The sequence below is a fragment of the Notamacropus eugenii genome, chromosome 5 (assembly GCF_028372415.1).
Source record: "Notamacropus eugenii isolate mMacEug1 chromosome 5, mMacEug1.pri_v2, whole genome shotgun sequence".
In the NCBI taxonomy this organism is placed as follows: Eukaryota; Metazoa; Chordata; class Mammalia; order Diprotodontia; family Macropodidae; genus Notamacropus; species Notamacropus eugenii.
In genome coordinates this window covers 236,294,883-236,316,675 of record NC_092876.1, presented here as the reverse complement: position 1 = coordinate 236,316,675, position 21,793 = coordinate 236,294,883, and the positions used below count along the sequence as shown (strand labels likewise).

Sequence of the window (21,793 nt, the reverse complement as noted above, 5' to 3'; positions counted from 1 at the left end):
TGAACAGAACTAGGAAAATAGATTATGCAGTGATAGAACTCTGATACAATGGTTGACTACCATGCCAGAGGACTAAAGATGAAGCATGCTATGAATTTTTTAAATTTTATTTTTAAAATTTATTTTTAGTTTTCAACATTCGTTTCCACAAGATTTTGAGTTGTAAATTTTCTCCCTTCTCTCTTCTCCCACCCCAAAATGGCATGCATCCTGATTACCCCTTCCCCCAGTTTACTCTCTCTTTTATCATCCCCCCCTTATACCTTTCCCCTTTACTTTCTTGAAGGGCAAGGTACATTTCTATACCCCATTGCCTGTATATCTTATTTCCTAGTTGCATGTAAAAGCAATTTTTTAGCATTTGTTTTGAAAACTTTTGAGTTTCAAATTTTCTCACTTCTTCCCTCCCTACCCACCCTCATTGACAAGGCAAGCAGTGCAACATAGGTTGTATCTGTGTAGTTATGCAAAATACTTCCATAATAGTCATGTTGTGAAAGACTAGCTATATTTCCCTCCGTCCTATCCCCTCCCCCAATTATTCTATTTTCTCCTTTGACCTTGTCTCTTTTCAAAAATGTTTGCTTCTGACTACCTATTCCCCCAATCTGCCCTCCCTTCTATCGATAATCCCCTCCCCCCCCATCCCTTTCCCTCCTTTCCTGAAGGGTAAGATATCCAAATGAGTGTGTTATTCCCTCCTTAAGCCAAATCTGATGAGAGTAAAGTTCATTCCTTCTCACTTCCCCCCTCTTCCCTTCCATTGTGAAACCTTTTTCTTGCCTTTTTTTCTGAGATAATTTATCCCATTCTACCTCTCCCTTTCACCTTCTTCCAATATATTCTTCTCTCACCCCTTAATTTTATTTTTTAGATATCATCCCTAAATATTCAACTCACCCTGTGCCATCTGTCTGCCCATCTCTCTCTCTCTCTCTCTCTCTCTCTCTCTCTCTCTTTCTCTCTTCCTCTCTCCCTCTCTCTCTCTCCCTCCCTCTCTCCCCCCCTCCCTCTCTCCCCTCTAACTATCCTAATACTGAGGAAGGTCTCATGAATTACAAGTATCATCTTTTCATGTAAGAGTGTAAACAGTTCAACTTTAATAAATTTCTTATGATTGCTCTTTCCTATTTACCTTTTCACGCTTCTTTTGATTCTTGTATCAGAAAGTCAAATTTTCTATTCAGCTCTGGTCTTCATTCTTTTGATTCTGTTTTATAGTTTCTTGATTTCTCATAGAGTCATTAGCTTCCATTTTCTCCATTCTAATTTTGAAAGAAATTAGTTTCTTCAGTGAGCTTTTGGACCTTCTTTTCCATTTGGCCCATTCTGCTTTTTAAGGCATTCTTCTCCTCCTTGACTTTTTGGACTTCTTTTGCCATTTAAGGTAGTCTATTTTTTAAGGTGTTTTCTTCAGTGTTTCTTTGGGTCTCCTTTAGCAAGCTGTTGACTCATTTTTCATGATTTTCTTGCATCACTCTCATTTCTCTTCCCAATTTTTCCTCTACTTCTCTTACTTGATTTTCAAAGTCCTTTTTTAGCTCTTCCATGTCCTGCAACCAGTTCCTATTTTTCATAATCCATAACATAATGGAGGGTTAGAGTGTACAAGGTAGGACCAGTGCATTTTCTTTGCCACCATGAATAGATGATTCAGTATTAGCAATAATCAACCAAGCATTTTTTTCAAATTAGCCTCTGAAACAAGGTTGTTTAAGGATCATTTGCATCTGACAGACATAGTGAACTAAACAATAATTTTCTAAAAAGTGTAACAACTCAGCAAATGAAAAAAACCTTAAACATGAAAGAAGAAATCTTAAAATTTGGAAAAGAAATATGTTGGAAATCAGACATACTGTGGAGCTCATAGAATTAAAAGCTCGTACAATTAAAAATTAAAAATTTTCTTTGAAAAAAAGAATCAATAATGTATCAACCTTTAATCAACTTTATTAAAGGGAAAAGGACACACAGTAAATAAACAGAATAAAAATCGAAAAAGCTGAAGTCATAACAAAATCAAAAGAAATATAAGGAATTGTCATAGCCTCTTGAGTACCACTATAGGTCAACAACAACAAAACTGAGAACACAAAAAAATTGAGAATTACCTTAAAAAAAAGTATCATAAAATGAGTAACAAAGCACTAAAGAGAGGGGGTGATCTTAATCCAGTCAAATTAGGTATAAAGTAACTTAACATAGAAGAAAAAGGAAAAACTGTTCCTATTGGACATATACCAAGTGAGGTGAAAGGGAAAATTTCGAGTTACTGTCAGCATAACCCAGAAGCATTCTGGGGAGTCCATTTTCCTGGCTCATTTCGTCAGAGTACCACCCAGCATATTGGATTCCTCCCAGGAGGATAACAGATTAAAGGCTTAAATTAGCAGCTCATCCCCTCGTTGAATTTGTGCTATTCATTATTCACAGTAAGAGGAGGTCTTTTATTCACCATTTTGTGGCTCTAGTATTTTGTTTTTCTTCCAATTTCAGTGGCTAAAGTACATACCCCACTTCTGTCTCCAAGAGGTCTTCTTCATATTCGCCACATCACATAATCCATGGAAAAAGCATTGTACCAAAAATTACAGTACTTGGATTCAAATCCCACCTGACTCTTACTTATTTGCCTAACCTTGGCAAGTCATTTAATCTGCCTGGGCCTTTTTTGTTGTTGTTTTAAATAAAATGAGACTTTAGATCTTTGATCCTCTAATGACTAGCCCTTATGTGTTCCACTGATTTGAAGAGATCTAAAAAAAGGTAACTAACACCTTTCAGGGACTTAACTCTTTTACCATACATTAAGCTATGATAAAAGGGGTAACAGGGAGTGGTGGTGAGATCCTAGAGCTAATTATATGCCATCTGTTAAAGATGAAGAAATAGCTATCAATGTGACCTTTGAAACTTAATTTGAGTATGGGTACAGGGAAGGACAGCAAACTTAATGATTTTGCCTAATAATGATGATCAAACATAGGGTGGCGTAATAATGAAGTCATCCTATATTTAAAACATGAACTTGATTATGATTTCACTATTTTTTAGAGAAATTTAACCAATGCAACATTAGCCACAATGAGAAAGCCAAAGTAATCCAGAAACCACCTTAGAGACATATGTATATTTCCTGCTATTTAGCTGAGATGTTTATGGCAAGGAAAGGCAGTGGAAGTTTACAGCTCCCTTTATTAGTATTATTATACGAGGGAATGGCAGAACACTGTGATAGCATTGTTTCATAAAACAGTGAAGAACAATTGAAGGCACAATAATAAGTTGTTATATAGTAAAAGTGATAATAACTCACATTTATATAATGCTTTAACATTCATGAAACTCTTTACATAAATTGTGTGATTAGATCCTTTTACCTTTTGGAGTCTCAGTGTCTTTATCTTGATTTTTAAAATTTAAAGTTTTTGTTTCTAAAATTAATAATCATCAACAAACTTTAGTATTTCTGTGTAGACAGAACAGAAAAAGAGGAATAAATCCATTATCATGTATATGTCTTACATTTAAAAATGTAATAAATTTAGCACTTTGATTTTGGAGCTATACCACTTGTCTTTCTCAAAGAACTTCTTCCCCCTCACCTCCCCTTCCAGTTCTTTGGTACAATATAAAGTGATTGCATAAATTAAGTTTAGACTAAGATCCCCCACCATGTACCATGTACCGTAATGAGCTCCAGGGGAGATATGACATGGATATAAAAGATTGCATCGTAAAAAATTAGAAAAGCTTAGAAGAGGGTGCCTTTCACAGTTGTGGGTAGTGGAACAGTTTATAACCAAGTAAGGGACAGAGAGGATTACAAAAGATGAACTGGACAATTTTTTGTTAATTCAAATTGAACAGATTTGGCACAAACAGTGTCAATATATTTAGCATTAGAGGGGAGAGTGCTTGAAAGATGTTTTTGCTGAAAATTTCTTACTTGAGGTCTTTAAGCAGAACCTGAGTGTTCCTTTGGTTAATAAGAATGGGAAAAAAAGGGATGGATGAAAGACAGTGTAGAAGTAATCAACAAGACTTTGCAACTTACTTGAATGTGAGTACAATTTGCCTTACTACAAAAGGTTCATGACAAAATCTGCTTTCCATACTTATACACACACACACACACACACACATATATGCATATATATATATATATATATACACACACATACCCCGTATACTATATATACATATATATACGCACATACACATTTATATATATATACACATAATTCATAGACATACTGATATGCTTTTTGTATCTAAATAACAATTTATGAAAATCCTATTGACAGATGAAAACTTGGCCTCATTAGGTTATTCCTTTTCCCTGTTCTTGGCAATAGTTGATATGTTGCAACTAGTAAAAAATGTAAAAGTCCTTGAGTAATTGAATATAATTAAGTACAGGTGTTGAATCTGGATTTTAATTCATAACTTTAAAGTGACTTTAAGGACTCCTTAATGGTACCTATGTTTAATTATCTATAATGTAGGTACTATATGGGTAACTTATGCTGTTTCCTATTGCTGAATATAGTCACTTCTATTGCAGTACTTCTTTTGAGAACACCAACTTGTTCCAGTGTGAATGACATGTTAGGGAACAATTTGAACATCACAAATTTTTCATTTTTTTTATGCACAACTTTGTCTGCAAGAAACTCTTAATTGAATGCAAAAGACTGTACCTAGCTAAACCAAGGCATGTAGCCACACAAAGCATATACTCCTCAATCATCTATCAGCTACCTCAGTTCATTGTGTGTTTATTGTGCAAGGTTTTCTTGTTCTCCTCTTTCCAAGTTTTGAACCTTTTTTTATAGAGAAACATGCATTCAACATTTCAGACATTTATAAACATCCTGGTTCAAAGATACCAAAGGAAACCTTTAAATATTTAGAAGCTTGAGATAATAAAGTATTTTGAAATAAGAGGGAACATGATAGCATCGGAGCAACAGGCATAAAGGAATCTACATTGCAGACTATCAGAGACAATGCCACAAAGATAAAAGAAATAACTATGGATGAAAGTATATTCCTAACTCCATTTTTCTCATAAGCCCTGTGGTTTTTGTTGTGTGGCCTTTGCTTAGTGTGGTGATTTTTAGGAATGCACATCTCATGTTATAGCAGAAATGTACACTAAAAGGTAGATCATATTTAGTAGCTGCCGTGACTATGCAATATCAGTTGCTAATTTCCTAGAGTACTAATAAGGCTAGGCTTTTGCATAGTATTCTAGTGATAAATATAGCCTCTTAATTCAGATTTGGGCATTCAAGGATGAAAAATTTCTTTTTTGGTGGGGGGCGTTAACTAACTCAATCTGCATAAAGGTGAGTTTTTTTTCTTTCTCTGGGCTCTTTCTATCCCCCACTATGTTTTTTGTTTCATCCTACCTCCAGTCTATTTTTATATTGTTAATACATTATTTCTAGTTTAAATAACAGAATAGAAGAGAGATATGTTTAATTAGAAAAGCTATTTTTAGTTTCTCAAAACAGAACTGATCCATTTTATTGCTCTTTTCAGTTTAAATAATCATATTGTTTGTCTCAAGAGTGATAATATTGTTTGTGGTATTACTTGATTGTTTCCCTATATCAATTGCTTTGTGTAATAGTCCTTCCTGAAACACTTAGAATTTCTTTAATTTTACTTTGGGACCCTTGAAATCAGCCATGGTTCATTTGTTATTTTGATGAATTTTTTAATATGACAAAAGATTGTCAAATTATCTTTCAAATTAGTGCTGCAGATTTTACTTCTGAAGAAAGGTTCACATTTTTAAAAAAATCAACCAGGGAAATGTAGGATCATCTGCCTGTATATAATTCTAGTATCCAAACTGGTATTTCCCAATTAGTGTGAAAAATTAATTTTCAGATATGCTAATTTACATCAGGGTACTGTATGTATATATATTTATATGTCTATATGTCAGTCTTTCAGTTATATATTACTAATGAAATAAAAATATGATTTAAGGCCATATTTTCATTGAGTAACTTATCTAAATGAAAAATGGAGAAGCAGAAACAACCAATGCTTTGATTTATTTTATATTGGCAGTAGAGGATAAAAAAAAATTTACATCATAGACTAGCCATTTATTTTTCATAATGTTTGCAAAATACTTGTTTTCCTCAAAGTGCTATGAATGTATTCGTTTAAAATCGTTAAAATTAGACTAAAGCAACCCTTCTTATTTTTCTCAAACTGTGAAGGCTTGGAAATTTAAGCCATTACTTAATCATTTGCTTTATCAGCTTAGTTTTGTCAGTGAATTTCTCCTCAAACCCCCCATCCCCTTTTTGTCCCAGAATTCTTTTAACTTCCTTTTCTCTTTAGGAAGAGAACTTATCATTAACATGAAAAAGAAGTAAAAACATGTTTTCTTTTGTATATTTTACTCAAGTTAAAATACTTTAGAATGTAGTATTTGGGGGGGTGGAGCCAAGATGGCGGAGTAGAAAGACACACATACACATAGCTCCGAACCCACAACCCATAGAACATGTGTATAAAGTAACTCACGGCGAATTCTGGAGCAGGGAGGCCACAGAACAGTGGAGCGAAGGAGATTTCTGTTCCAGAGGGACCTGCAAACCTCTCGCAAAAGGTCCATCACGCTGCGGACGCGGAGCCCAGCCCAGCCCTGCCACGGCCGCGGCACTGAGCGGAACAGATCCGAGCAGGCTTCAGGGACGGGATCTCCAGCGGCCGCGCAGGTCCCTCCACCCACAGGTGACGGGGGTCGGTGAGAGGGTGTCTTTGGCGGGTCAAGAGGGGAGTGGGGTGCCCCCATAACTCAGGCCCCCTCGGGAGGCAGCAGCTGAGGCAGCGGCAGACCAGGGCTCCCCAAGCAGGCAGGAGCCTGGATCCATCCTTGAAGGTCTATGCATAAACCCCCTGAGGGAACTGAGCCTGAGAGGCGGCCCTGCCCTGACCTGAGCACCTGAACTTAATCTCACACTGAATAGCAGCCCTGCCCCCACCAAAAGCCCTGAGACTGGGCAGCAGCATTTGAATCTCAGACCCCAAGCCCTGGCTGGGAGGATCAGGAGGTGAGGTGGGTGTGAGGAGAATATTCAGAGGTCAAGTCACTGGCTGGGAAAATGCCCAGAAAAGGGAAAAGAAATAAGACTATAGAAAGTTACTTTCTTGGTGAACAGGCATTTCCTCCCTTCCTTTCTGATGAGGAAGAACAATGCTTACCATCAGGCAAAGACACAAAAGTCAAGGCTTCTGTTTCCCAGCCCACTCAATGGGCTCAGGCCATGGAACAGCTCAAAAAGAATTTTGAAAATCAAGTTAGAGAGGTGGAGGAAAAGCTGGGAAGAGAAATGAGAGAGATGAAAGAAAAGCATGAACAGCAGGTCAGCACCCTGCTAAAGGAGACCCAAAAAAATGCTGAAGAAAATAACACCTTGAAAAATAGGCTAACTCAATTGGCAAAAGAGTTTCAAAAAGCCAATGAGGAGAAGAATGCTTTCAAAAGCAGAATTAGCCAAATGGAAAAGGAGGTTCAAAAGCTCACTGAAGAAAATAGTTCTTTCAAAATGAGAATGGGACAGATGGAGGCTAATGACTTTATAAGAAACCAAGAAATCACAACACAAAACCAAAAGAATGAAAAAATGGAAGATAATGTGAAATATCTCATTGGAAAAACAACAGACCTGGAAAATAGATCCAGGAGAGACAATTTAAAAATTATGGGACTACCTGAAAGCCATGATCAAAAAAAGAGCCTAGACATCATCTTTCATGAAATTATCAAGGAAAACTGCCCTGAGATTCTAGAACCAGAGGGCAAAATAAATATTCAAGGAATCCACAGAACACCACCTGAAAGAGATCCAAAAAGAGAAGCTCCTAGGAACATTGTGGCCAAATTCCAGAGTTCCCAGGTCAAGGAGAAAATATTGCAAGCAGCTAGAAAGAAACAATTCAAGTATTGTGGAAATACAATCAGGATAACACAAGATCTAGCAGCTTCTACATTAAGGGATTGAAGGGCATGGAATAGGATATTCCAGAAGTCAAAGGAACTAGGACTAAAACCAAGAATCACCTACCCAGCAAAACTGAGTATAATACTTCAGGGGAAAAAATGGTCTTTCAATGAAATAGAGGATTTTCAAGCATTCTTGATGAAAAGACCAGAGCTGAAAAGAAAATTTGACTTTCAAACACAAGAATGAAGAGAAGCATGAAAAGGTGAACAGCAAAGAGAAGTCATAAGGGACTTACTAAAGTTGAACTGTTTACATTCCTACATGGAAAGACAATATTTGTAACTCTTGAAACTATTCAGCATCTGGGTACTGGGTGGGATTACACACACACACATGCACACACACATGCACACACACATAGAGACAGAGTGCACAGAGTGAATTGAAGAGGATGGGATCATATCTTAAAAAAATGAAATCAAGCAGTGAGAGAGAAATATATTGGGAGGAGAAAGGGAGAAATGGAATTGGACAAATTATCTCTCATAAAAGAGGCAAGCAAAAGACTTATTAGTGGAGGGATAAAGAGGGGAGGTGAGAGAAAAACATGAAGCTTACTCTCATCACATTCCACTAAAGGAAAGAATAAAATGCACACTCATTTTGGTGTGAAAACCTATCTTACAATACAGGAAATTGGGGGAGAAGGGGATAAGCAGGGTGGGGGGGATGATGGAAGGGAGGGCATGGGGAGGAGGGAGCAATTTGAGGTCGACACTCATGGGGAGGGATAGGATCAAAAGAGAATAGAAGTAATGGGGGACAGGATAGGATGGAGGGAAATATAGTCAGTCTTATACCACACAACTATTATGGAAGTCATTTGCAAAACTACACAGATTTGGCCTATATTGAATTGCTTGCCTTCCAAAGGGAAGGGGTGGGGAGGGAGGGAGGTAAAGAAGTTGGAACTCAAAGTGTTAGGACCAACTGTCGAGTAATGTTCTTGCCACTAGGAAACAAGAAATATAGGTAAAGGGGTATAGAAAGTTATCTGGCCCTACAGGACAAAAGAGAAGACGGAGACAAGGGCAGAGAGGGATGATAGAAGAGAGAGCAGATTGGTCATAGGGGCAATTAGAATGCTTGGTGTTTGGGGGGGGAGGGGATAAAAGGGGAGAAAATTTGTAACCCACAATTTTGTTAAAATGAATGTTAAAAGTTAAATAAATAAATTAAAACAGAAAAAAAAAAGAATGTAGTATTTAGTTTAATGCAATATAAGTTGTGGATTGTGAAAATCGTTTACAAATCTTGGTGGACTTTGTAGAAAGAGAGAAAGGAAACTAGAACCACTTTATATGATTGTGTATATATATGTATGTAAATAAATTGAAATTGCTTTTATAGTCAAAGAGAAAACAAGTTTCAAATGATGAACCAGATTTTAAAGCATGAAAGTGCATGCTTATTTGGCTAGCGACAATAAACTGCCAGTCCCTAGTAGATATGGTTTGGAGAGGCACAAATTTAAGGGGAAAAGTCACTATGAAAGTATTCTATGCAATGTCATAAAAACTAGGAAATTTTCTTTTTTATTTTGATAGAACCTGTGACCTTCATGTAAATTTACAATCAGCTTTAACTTCATTTTAAACAATTTGAATGGTAGATATTATGCCTAGAAGAAAATGGGAGTCATCAACTCTTAATGACAAATCTTTAAGAACTGAAAAGAAGGGATTACTTAATTGAATGTTAATTTTACTTAATTCACCCAGTTTATTTAATCTTTCCCAAAATTTGCTCATGAGTTTAAGAAATACAACAGTAGTTCTTAATAAGAAGAGCCTTTTGTTTTTGTTTAATGAGAAATTAGATTTTGCTTTGGGTCTTATTGTTATGTGGCTTATTTTAGTCTATTTTAGTTCAGAGCTTACATTTTCTTTTTACTGACAACTACATAAAATAATTGTTTCCATGGTATGTAGTAGTCTGATCTTGATAACTTTTCCCACGTATATAGTGGGGAAGAATTTGTGAGAAGAGAAATTAAGTTAAATAAGTGGCCTCTAGCATTTTGCAGAGAAGAGCTAGTTTTAATTTATAGCCTTGTGGTTACTGGAGACAGGGAAGGAGCACTACTAGCTGGAGTCTCTTTATTTTTGGGAATTTAAGCAAACTATGTACACTTCAATAAAATTAGTTCTAACTAATAAAAGCAATTTCATTGTATTTTTACATGGTCATTTATACATCCCATCATGTAAAGTGGTTCTGGCTTCCTTTCTCTCTGGAAATTCTACAAAGGGTGTTGGTAGCAGCAGCTTACTTGGAGATACACCAGGTAAAGGTTTAAGAACACAGATTTGTATAATGGAAAGGGATCTCAAAAGACATGCAGGCTAATGGGCCTCTTCTACAGATTTCCTGACTGCCTGTCCTTGAAGATCTTCATTGGATAAAAATCCCAGGATACCCCGTTTATTAGCTCTAATCGTTAAAATATTTTTCTGTACAAAGAATCAGAATTGACTTTAGGAAATTCTGCTGTTTATTCCACCCTGTAGTAATGTACCTAGACATGGACCTGGCAGAATAAATCTTAGTACTTCTTTCATATAACACGTTTCAGATACTTTAGGATATTCTCTCTAAGCCTTCTCTTTTCCAAGTTAAACACCTGTGCTTTGTTAAACTGATTTTCATATGGCATGGTCTTCAATCCCTTCGCTGTTACATGTACTTTCTCTAGATATGGTTGTCAATAATATTCCTAGTGTGTAGCAACAGGAACTGTGTGGTGTTCTTATTGTCATTTGGCTAAGGCACAGTACACGTGAGCTATCATGATGTTGTTGTTTTTTTAATGCAACCTAAAATGAAATTAGCATTTTTGATTGTCTTACTATTTACTCCGTGAACATGTAGTGCACTGAAATCTGTCTTATCAAGTATTGTTCAGCCACCTCCACCCTCACCCTCTGTATTTTTTAAATTAAAACTTTACCTCAGCCCATCATTCCAGCATTTAGCAGATGCTTAACAATTTCTTGCTCCCTTATGCTCCTCTCCTTTTTTTTCTCTGATTTCTTTGGGGATATAAGTCTAGTAGTGGTATTTTAGGGTCAGAGGGTATTCAGAATTTGATAACTTTCTCTGCATAGTTCCAAATTGCTTTCCAGAATGATTGGAACAATTTTTTCCAAGCCCTGCACTCCTTTAATGTGGTAGCTTCCAGATCTTGTGTGATCCTGACAGTGACTCCATTGTATTTGAATCGTTATTTTCTGGCTGCTTGAAGTATTTTCTCTTTTACCTGGGAGTCTGGAAGTTGGCTATAATATTCCTGAGAGTTTTTATTTGGGGATCTCTTTCAGGTGGTGACGAGTAGATTCTTTCAATTTCTTTTTTACCTTCTTGTTCTAGTTCATCCAGACAGTTTTCCTTGATAATTTCCTGAAATATTATGTCTAAGTTCTTTCTTTGATCATGAGTTTCAGGTATTTCAATAATTCTTAAATTATCTCCTCATAATCTTTTTTCCGGGTCAGTTGTTATTCCAATGAGATATTTCACATTTTCTTTTTTTCATTCTTTTGACTTTGTTACCTTGATTTCTCATGGAGTCATTAGCTTCCACTTGTTCAGTTCTATTTTTTGTCTTTTTAATGTTTTTTTAAAATTTTTTCCATTGCATGTATAAACAATTTTTAATATTTTTAAAATAATTTTTGAGTTCCAAATTCCCTCTCTCATTCTCTCCTTCCCCCATCCTTGAGAAGGTAAGCATTTAATATACATTATACATGTATAATTGTGCAAAACATTTTCATAGTAGTCATTTTGCAAAAAAGAACACAGACAACAAAGGAAAAACAAGCCCAGCAAAATAAAGAAAAATTTTAAAAGTGTGCATTGCTTTGTGTTCTGATTTCATCAGTTCTTTCACTGGGGGTGTGTTTTTCATCATAAGTCTTTCAAAACTGTCTATGGTTATTGTATTGCTGAGAATAGCTAGTTTCACAGTTGATTATTATACTTGTGTGTCTGTGTGTATGTATACATATGTGTGTGTGTCTACTGTCACTGTGTACAGTGATCTCTTGACTCTGTTCATATCACTTTATGTCAGTTCATATAAGTTTTCCCAGATTTTTCTGAAATCATCCTGCTTGCCATTTCTTACAGTACAATAGTATTCCATCAGAGTCACATACCACTATTTCTTCAGTTATTCTGCAATTGATGGGTATCCCTTCAGTTTTCAATTATTTATTACAACAAAAAGAGTTGCTATAAATATTTTTATATGTATAGGTCCTTTTTCCTTTTTCTTTTCTCTCTTTGGGGTGTAGATGTTGTAGTGGTTTTGCTGGATCAAAACGTATGCATAGTTTTTATAGACTTTTGGGCATAATTCCTGATTGTTCTCCAGATTGGTTGGATCATTTCACAATTTCACCAATAGTGCATTAGTTTCCCAATTTTTCCGCATTCCCTCAAACATTTGTTGTTTTTCTTTTCTATCAAATTAGCCAACCTGATAGGTATGAGGTGGTATCTCGGAGTTTTAATTTGCATTTCTCTAATCAGTAGTTATTTAGAGCTTTTTAAAAATATGACTATAGGTAGCTTTGATTACTTCTGAAAAATTCTGTTCCTGTTTTTGACCATTTATTAATTGGGAAATGACTTGTATTGATTCATTTCTTGTTTGATTCGTTTCTCTGTATGTTTGAGAAATGATGCCTTTATCAGAGAAACTTGATGTTAATTTTTTCCCCTATTTCCTGCTTTCCTTCTAATCCTGGCAGCATTGGTTTTGTTTGTGCAAACCCTTTTTCATTTAATGTAATCAAAATTACTGTTTTACATCTGATAATCCTCTCTGTCTTTTATTTATCCATAAATTCTTACCTTATCCACAGTTTTTACAGGTCTTTATTCTAATTTTTAAAGGATTATTTTCTGTGAGCTTTTAAACTTCTTTTTTACATTTGGCCAATTCTGTTTTTTAAAGTGTTATTTTCATCAGTATTTTTTGTGCCTCTTTTGTCAACATTTTAATTGTCTTTTCATAATTTTCTTCATTTGCTTTTGTTATTTTTTTTCCTCTACCACTTTGATTTCAAAAACAATTTTTTTTTTAGCTCTCCTGGGTATTCTTCTTGTACTTGTGTCCAACTCACATTTTTCTTTTGAGTTTTTCCTTGTGACTGTTTTGACTTCCTTGTCCTCTGAGTTTGTGTTTTTATCTTCCCTTTCACCATAGTAAATTTTTATGATTAGGATCTTTTTTTGTTGTTGTTTCCTCATTTTTCCACCCTATGTCTTGATTTTGAACTTTATGTTAATGTTGGACTTTCTGTATGACTGTCTCAAGTTTTAGATTTTTATATACTGATGTTTTCAGACCTATTCTGGGAATTTGAAGTTTTCAGTGCTCCAGAGTTGGTGTATTCTGGGAAAAGGTGTGGTCAGTGGTCTCTTGGACTGAAATCCGGTCCTTAACTCATTAAGGACATTTGATCCCTTGAAGTTACAGTTAATACTTCTCAGGGCCCCCAAAGTTTTCCCTTCTCAGGTCCCTTTGTTACAATAGGAAGTGATAGTATTCCTCAGGGTTCTTGACCCCTCGGGGGCCAGAAGGGATACTGCCCCTTAGGACTTGTACTCCTTGATAGAAAGTGCACCTCTCTGCCCTTGAGCTGTGACCCAGAAGTGGGTGTAGGCAATGGAGTTACTAAATAGCATCTGGTCTTGTGTCCGTTGCTGGCTCTGAGGTATCCTCCCATCTCTTATTGACCACTTGACAAGTTCCCTTACTGTCTCTGGCTTGGGAACTCCCAAAGCTGTTTTTTGTTTCTGTCACAATCACCTAGTCCCACTAATGGCTGTTCTTCTAGGCAGACTCCAGGCCAGCCGCTTTTCCTGTATCACAGATTTCTCATTCTAACCTGTGTTGTCTTGAACTGGAAGAATGTTTCCCTCTGATGGTCACTTCAGAATTCTATTTGAGGCATTATTTTGAAGTTGTTTGGAGAGGAATGTTGAGAGAGCTCAGTTTTCTCTCTTTTGCCATCTTGGTTCCACACCCTGGAAGTCTTCCTATGGCCCCCATAATATTTGTCATTTTACTTTTTTGACACCTTTTACAGTCTGATGGGTATGACATGGTAGAACCTCAGAGTTGCATTAATTTCGTTTTCTTTCTGTTCAGTCATTTTTTCAGTTTGGTCCAACTCTTCGTTACACCATTTGGTGTTTTCTTGGCATAGATACTGGAGAGGTTTGCCATTTCTTTTTCTCTCTCACTTTATGGATGAAGAACTATGTGACTTGCCCAAGGACAATAATCTAGTAAGTGTCTGAGGTCAGATTTGAAGTCAGGAGGGTGAGTCTTTCCAATCCAATCCAATCTTTCTACTGCACCACCTACCTGCCTTAAATTTCTTTATTAGCAATTTAGAGCATTCCCTGCCCCTCCCCCACTTTGGCTGTTGATTTCTTCCTTTGATAATTACCTTTTTATATCCTATGACCATTTATCTATTGGGTAATGGATTTCATTGTAGTGCATTTGAATCAATTACTTACATATCTTGATTAGGGAAACTTGTTGCAAAGTTTTCCCCTCTCAGTTACCTATTTCCCTTCCAATTTTTACTACATTTGATTTGTGTGTGCAAAAAACTTTATAAAGATTCAAAATTATTTTTATCTTCCCATTTCTTCCCCCTATCCTTGGTGCTATAAAACAATGAATTTATTTTAGAAAGACAAAAGAAGCTAGCATTTACATAATATTTTAAGGTTTGCAGATCATCTTACAAATATTATCTTATTTGATCCTTACAGCAACCCTGGGAGGTAGGTGCTGTTATTACCTCATTTTTTACCAATGAGGAAATTGAGGCAGACAGGAGATTAAGTAACTTGCCCAGGGTTTTGCTGCTAATGTGTGTTTGAGGCTAGGTTTGAATTCAGATGTTTCTAACTCCAGATACAGTGCTTTAATCCACTGTGCTACCTAGAGAAAAAAGACACAGACATGCACACGCACACACACACACACACACACCCACACACTTGCATACCTGGGGAAACAACTTCTCTTACCCCCTACCCCACACAGAAGGAAGGGAGTGGGGTCTTCTTTTGTTTCTTCTTTAGGAATAATAAAAATGTTATTTAAAAAATAAGGACAGGGAATGATTGAATGGACAGCTTCCCATAGGACATGTGAGGGAACAGAGTCAAGCCCACACATAAAGGGCTTGAAAAAGAGTAGACTCATTTCTTCCTCAGAGACTGGAGTGAAGGAGGAAAATTAATGTGTGTAATTCAGAAAATTGTAAGAAAATTGGGGGAAAGATAGTGAATTCAGTTTTAGATTTGTGCAATAAGTAATTGGAAAATGCTTGACTGTAGGTCAGGGAAAATGTTGGGGCTAGATGTTACAGTCTCTTAATATATGCCTATAATAATTTTTATTTTGCCTTTTTCTTTCCTAGTTTTATCTTTTTTTTTTTTTTTTAAAGTAGATCAAATCCTACCAAAGCAGTGTGCTTTACCTCACATGCACAAATATTTAGACCAGGGGTGGGGAACCTGCAGCTTTGAGGCCACATGTGGCCCTCAAGGCCCTGAAGTGCAACCCTTTGACTGAACCCAAACTTCACAGAATAAATCCCTTTAATAAAAGGATTTGTTCTGTAAAACTTAGATTCCGTCAAAAAACCACATCCACAGGCCTAGAAGGGCACATGTGGCCTTGAGGCTGCAGGTTCCCCAAAGCTGATGTAGGCACATTATGAATGAATCTTAGGCTGTCCCTTGAATTTATCCACTTTCTCTTGCCTTGTTTTTCATTGTGAGCCATGGCATATATTTTTAGGAATACCAAGCTAGGTTTAGAGGTCTTTTGTGTGGTTATGGAATAGAACAAGCATTCATTTGGGTATCTAATTTTGTTTCATTTTGGATCAAATATGAGCTAACTAATCTTCTCTGAGAGGTTAATTTACAAGTACAGGGTAATACAGCTGGTATGTGTCAGAGTGACTTAACCTCATGCCTTCTGACTCTTATGCCAGCTTTCTGTCACCCATGAGGCATATTTGTGAGGGACTGCTAATGAGATTTTAAGAAAGTAGAAGGCAAATTCTTTCCCCAATATTGTTTTTCCCTTACTTATATTTCCCTCCTCCTACTCTGTGTTTTTTTTAAAAGTAATATCTAAATCTTCTGTTTAGTATTAACTTTTATCATTTGTAAGCCATTGGTAAACTAAAATTTAAATTGTACCTGATTATCTTAAACAGTTATGTGTTGATGGCCTGAATAATTCCACTTTGAATGGAAAACTGCCCACATTTATTATTTAGAAAAAAGTTATTTCTAACATGTATGGAGAATATTTTATTTTTCAGTGTTTTGAGAGTATGAAAAATGTTAGCTGATTTTATATGAAGTTTAATCATTCTGTAATAATAATAATATCCCAAAGAAATGAAGCTTTGTTTTTGAAATACTGTTTAAATATTAAATCCTATTTTGTGCTGGTCATTACTCCAGTGCAATTTATGTATGAATTTATTATATTTATCTGTCTACTACTACTTTCTGTTTAAAATAATTCTTATTTGTTCATTTTAGGGTACTGTTCTTTATCTGGTAATTTGAGAAAATCCTAGTTGAATTATGTTGCCACATTATGTCTTCACTAGGGCATAAAGTCAGTACACATGCTTCAGTAATATCTGGTTGTTTTACCCTTGTGTTTCCAGTTGGCAATTTGAAATTATGGCTTCAAATGCACTTTAAATATGTGATAATAGCATGTGTTCCTAATAAGGGCCAGTACCATTTTGTTCATATAGTGTGAATGGTTGTCACTCATATATGACAAATGCACCTTCATCTGTTTCTTTGATAGCCCCCTAAAAACCATACCCTCAAATCAGACCGATGAAATTAGCTGCTGTGTAAATTGTGTGTCTGAGTGGTTCATTATCTAATCACCGTCAGAACCACAGTGATAAAGTAGATTGAAGCAGAGAAGAGGTCTGCCAGATGATTTCAGGCCTTGTTCCCTCCCCCCATCCTTACCCCCCAAAACCTGTTTTCTGTGGAAACCTTACTAGTACAGTTCAGAACTTCAGAATTCCTTGCTGGAACTTGAGGTGTTTTAATGTTCAAAATGTGGTGCAACATTCCTATAATTTAGTAAATTCTCCTTTTAAAGTTTATAATTTTATCTATTTGAATCAGTTTTTACTTGCTAAACTCACTTGTTTTGAGATACTTTGTTTATAGCTAAGGCACAGTAATGCTAAATTGGGATAAAATATATCACGAATCAAAATAGAATTCAGGATACTAAGTATAGTTGTGATTGACTTACAAAGAATTTTATATTTATAGTTATTCTTATTTTATTGTATGTTACTTGTAAACTGAATTTCTTCTCTCTTTGATATGTTTTAGGATCATTTGAAGATGATGACATTACTCACATTGAAGGAAGTGTAGATCCTGTTCGAGATATAGAAATAATACATGAAGAACTTCGACTTAAAGATGAGGAAATGATAATGCCCATAATAGATAAACTAGAAAAGGTTGCTGTGAGAGGAGGAGACAAGAAATTAAAACCTGAATATGTAAGTAAAAGTATGTGGTTATTTTGTATTTAGTTTCCATGCTTTATTTTGTTAAAGATATGCCATCCCAAATGTCCAGTGTTCTACATGTACTTTAAAGTGATCAAAGGTCATAAGATTATCTCTTGGTAATCTGAAGTCTGGGTGACAGGCTAATTAAAAAGCTACCTTTCGTTAAAATGATGTAAGATTTATCCTTTTTTTTTTTTTTTTTACCGTTAACCAGGTAAATATTATATGAATGATTTTATATTGAAATTTCAAGAAGTGTGACTCATCTGTTTTTCAGACATAATTTGTTTGGGAAGCTAGCCATCTACTTATAATGAAGCCCAAAAGTAGAAAGAGGGGGCTAGTTATTTAAAAAAAAATTTCAAGTGGAAACAAATATAAGCATATATAATTATTAATATTAAATTTTTTTCCTACAAAGTAATAATCACAGAACTTGAAAATTTAAAGGTAGTTTAGTGGCATTCTGGTTACAAAAATTTCTACTCAGGAACCCCACCATAACATACCCAGTAAATTCATCTGGACCAAGTGACTTGAATTCATCAAGGGTGCTCTCTTGCTACCTTCTTATTTTGAGAATCACTTTCCTATTCTTTAATTTCTAGTGCAAACCTCCTTTTCCTTGGCAGAGAAAAGGTAAACAGAATGTGAATTGAACAGCTCTACCTTCTTTTTCTGATCAGGTATTATCTGATCCATCCTCAAATAAAGTTTCTTTTCCTCCTTTTCCTTCCAATATAGCTTTTAAAAATTCCCTTTTCTTGTCTTCATCAGTCTCATTTCATTCTTAGCTTTAACATTCTTGACATTATTTTTACAGGCACACACCATGCCCTTACCAGCTCCTTTTACCTGACCTTGATTCCATCTTTTACATATGTACATACGTGCATACATACATGTATACATAGGTGTATACTTGTGTCTGTGTATACACACACTTCTCTTCAGAACAATTTGTTTTTTCTTCTCAGTGGAATTTTTCTTATATATTAAGAATTTTATTCTGGAGCAACTTCTGCCTCTCTAGGGCTGTCTGCTCCTATAGTATCTTATTTTGGGATTCTACCCGTTTTTTGAAATCTGCATTTCCAAAATGTTAAGTGTGTCTCAGGCTATGCTCGAATTGATTTCTTTCTTTAATTTTTTTCTTTTCTTTTTTTTTTAAATTACAAACTCTGAGACTCCCCTATTATATTGGTAGCTCTTTGAGGGTAGGGGCTGTCTTTTGCCCCTTTTTTGTATCCCTGGTACTTAATTTAGTGGCTATCACATAGTAGACACTTAATAAATGCTTATTAATTGACTAGTAAGGAGTGATCACTTCTCTCTAGAGTTTCCATCTGTCTTTTCCCTCCCAGCAACACATTATTTCCTATTAATGAGCATCAGTTTCAGAATAGAATTTCTCTTTGGTTGTTCCATGTTTTGAAGGATCGAATTCTCATTAATTCAAGTCAAGAAATTTTTAGCTTGCTCTTCTTTTGGCACAGATGTGAATAAGTGTAAGAGAAGCAAACATAGGATTTGAGTTGAAATCCCAGCAAACCACCTAACTTCAATTTCTTCTTCTGTAAAATGAGACTGGATTTTACAGCCAGTCTAAGGTCATCTTATCTGAGGAAAATGTCATTATTATTATTTTTTAAATGTACTCACTACTGCCCTTTCAAAATCACACAGTTCTTTTAAAGACCATCAGGATGGAGGGAATGGATGGATGGCTTTGATCATGTTGGAGATCGTACCCAAATTAATGATCTTGTTGAACTATTGGAATATTGGAGAATTTCTTTTAATCTGTTTTGATCCTTGGTTTGAGGCATCTTGGAATTAACCAATTGAACTCTATACCATTCTCTGCACTTGAATATCTTGCTCCCCTGCCCAGTACCCCTTATGCATGAACAGACTTTGCCTTGGATCATTCCTACCATCTTTCTCCTCTTGATCAGCTCATTGGCTTCTGAGTAGATCTGTGTGGAAAGTCGTGCAAACCTGATGACTAAGTCCAACTACAAATTAATGTTAACTCGTCTCAACCAGCCCCTCGCTGAAATTAGTCAGTCCTTTTAGTCATGAGTAATTCTCTTTCCCATTTCTAATATGGCATTTTTTAAAAGGCGTATTTTTTTTCTTTTGTCCTCAAGCCTCTTTTTCAAGCTTATGAAAATAGGGGCCATTCATTATGTACAATCTTTCATCTCTCCATAGATGCTGGCTTCTTTTCTGTTGCTTCTAAACATAACCAGGTCTTTTCTTTTTATAAAACCCTCACTAGACTCTATCCTGTCAAACCATTATCCTATATCTCAGTCAATTAGTAAAGTATTTAAGCACTTAATATCTGTAATGAAAACTGCTCAGCACTCTCAATAAAAAACTCAAGTGAAATAGCCTAACGTCCTAAAGAAGTTTACAGTCTAACATGGGAGATAATAGGTACACAAGTATGTAGAAAACATTTACAAAAACCTAACTTTGGAGGAGAATTGACGGTTCAGAAGGTATCTCTTTTTTTTCAACCAAACTTCTAGATAGAATCAGCACTCATGACCTCTGCTTCTCACTCCTCTGCATTGTACACTGTTTTTGATCACTCAACTGAAACTGTTCTCTCCAAGTTATCTTTGATTTTTTTATTGCCAAAATCTCATTTTCTCAATCCTTATCTCTCCAGACTTAGCATTTGTCAATCTTGAGCTGCTCTTGCCTGGATACTCTCTTCTGAGGTTTTGTGACGCTGTTAACACCTGATTCTTCCTGTTTCTCTTCTCCTTTTTAGTCTTTTTTTCTCCTCCTGGGATTATCAACCATAACCTTATGGGTGAACCTCAAGACTCTTACCTTGGTCATCTCCCATAGCATTCATTATTTCATGAAATTTCATCAGCTCACATGCATCTCTATTCTGAGGATTTCCATGTCCATATATGCAGCCTTATTCTCTCTCCAGATCCCCAGTACATTATCACTAATTGGATATTAGATATTTGAAAGTAGATGTACTGTAGGCATCTCAGTATCATCATGTGTAAAACAGAATTCATTATTTCTCCAAATCTTTCTCCCACTTCGTGACTCTCATTCTTTCTTCTGAGGATACTACCACTCTTCAAGTCACTCAGGTTCGTATCCTCACTGTAATGTTCAGTTTTTTGCTCTCACTCTCCCCATGTATCCTGTCATTTGTTATCCCACATGTATTCCATTATATCTAGTCTCATTCTTTTCCTTAATTCAGGACTTCATCACTACTTGCCTGGACTATTGCAATAACCTCCTATTTGTTCTCCCTTCTGTTAAGGTTTCAGCTCTGGGACACCAAAAGTTGTTGCAGTTTCATGATGTGTTGTGGTGGAACCATGTCAAAGAATTCAGAGTCAAAGCACCTCTAATCCAAGTATAGGCATTTATTGAGATTGACATTTCTCATGAATTGGGTTAAGTTCCAAGAGGAACCAGCAACTTCAGAAAAAGCAAGATGGATTTTTATAGGGTAAAGATGCAATTACATAACAGAAATTTACATAGAATATAAGAATATGATTAATATTAAAAAGGCAGGAGGAGTTTGTTAAGGGATTAGGTAATGGAGGAGGGGTCCCAGCCACAGTGGAACTATGCATGTGATTACCCACAATGCATATAGAGAATGAAAAATACCCCTATGTAGGGGGGTATGTATATATGATAATGATATTATAATAAGCCTCTCTATGTCACAAGTTTACTCTAGGTTAGTTCTTTACAATTGCTGCACAGGTAACTACCTAGGGAAAGTCTCTTCTATTATTTTGGGGTCCATATCCTGCTTGGGCGTCCTGGTGCTGCTGCTTTCTGATTGACTGAGTATTGTGGTCCTGTCTAAGACTAGATGGATGTGATTATGGTTAAGTGCATGGACACACCTGCTGTTCCTGTGGGAAATATGAGGAACAGTTCTAGGAGCAGTGCCTAGGTAGAGGCAGTGGCAGTGTGTGCTGTTTCTGTGAGAACTATGAGTTCATGGACACACCTGTTGCTGTAGTGAATGGTGAGGCATACATGAAGAAGTTAGGACATTGGCAGGGGGGTTAGGTAGGTGCAGTGGGCCTGTAATGAAGCTAGAATTTTGGGGCTGGGGGC

The 21,793-nt window shown here is 36.0% G+C and overlaps 1 protein-coding gene across 1 annotated transcript in view; it reads left to right on the top strand.

Moving 5' to 3' along the window:
• The window catches only part of OLA1 (Obg like ATPase 1), a 260,413-nt gene that overhangs the window by 142,937 nt on the left and 95,683 nt on the right, over positions 1-21,793 (top strand). The window contains exon 5 of the mRNA XM_072612356.1: positions 17,475-17,650. Within this exon, the coding sequence (XP_072468457.1) occupies positions 17,475-17,650 (176 nt within the window). The remainder of the gene's footprint in view (positions 1-17,474; positions 17,651-21,793) is intronic.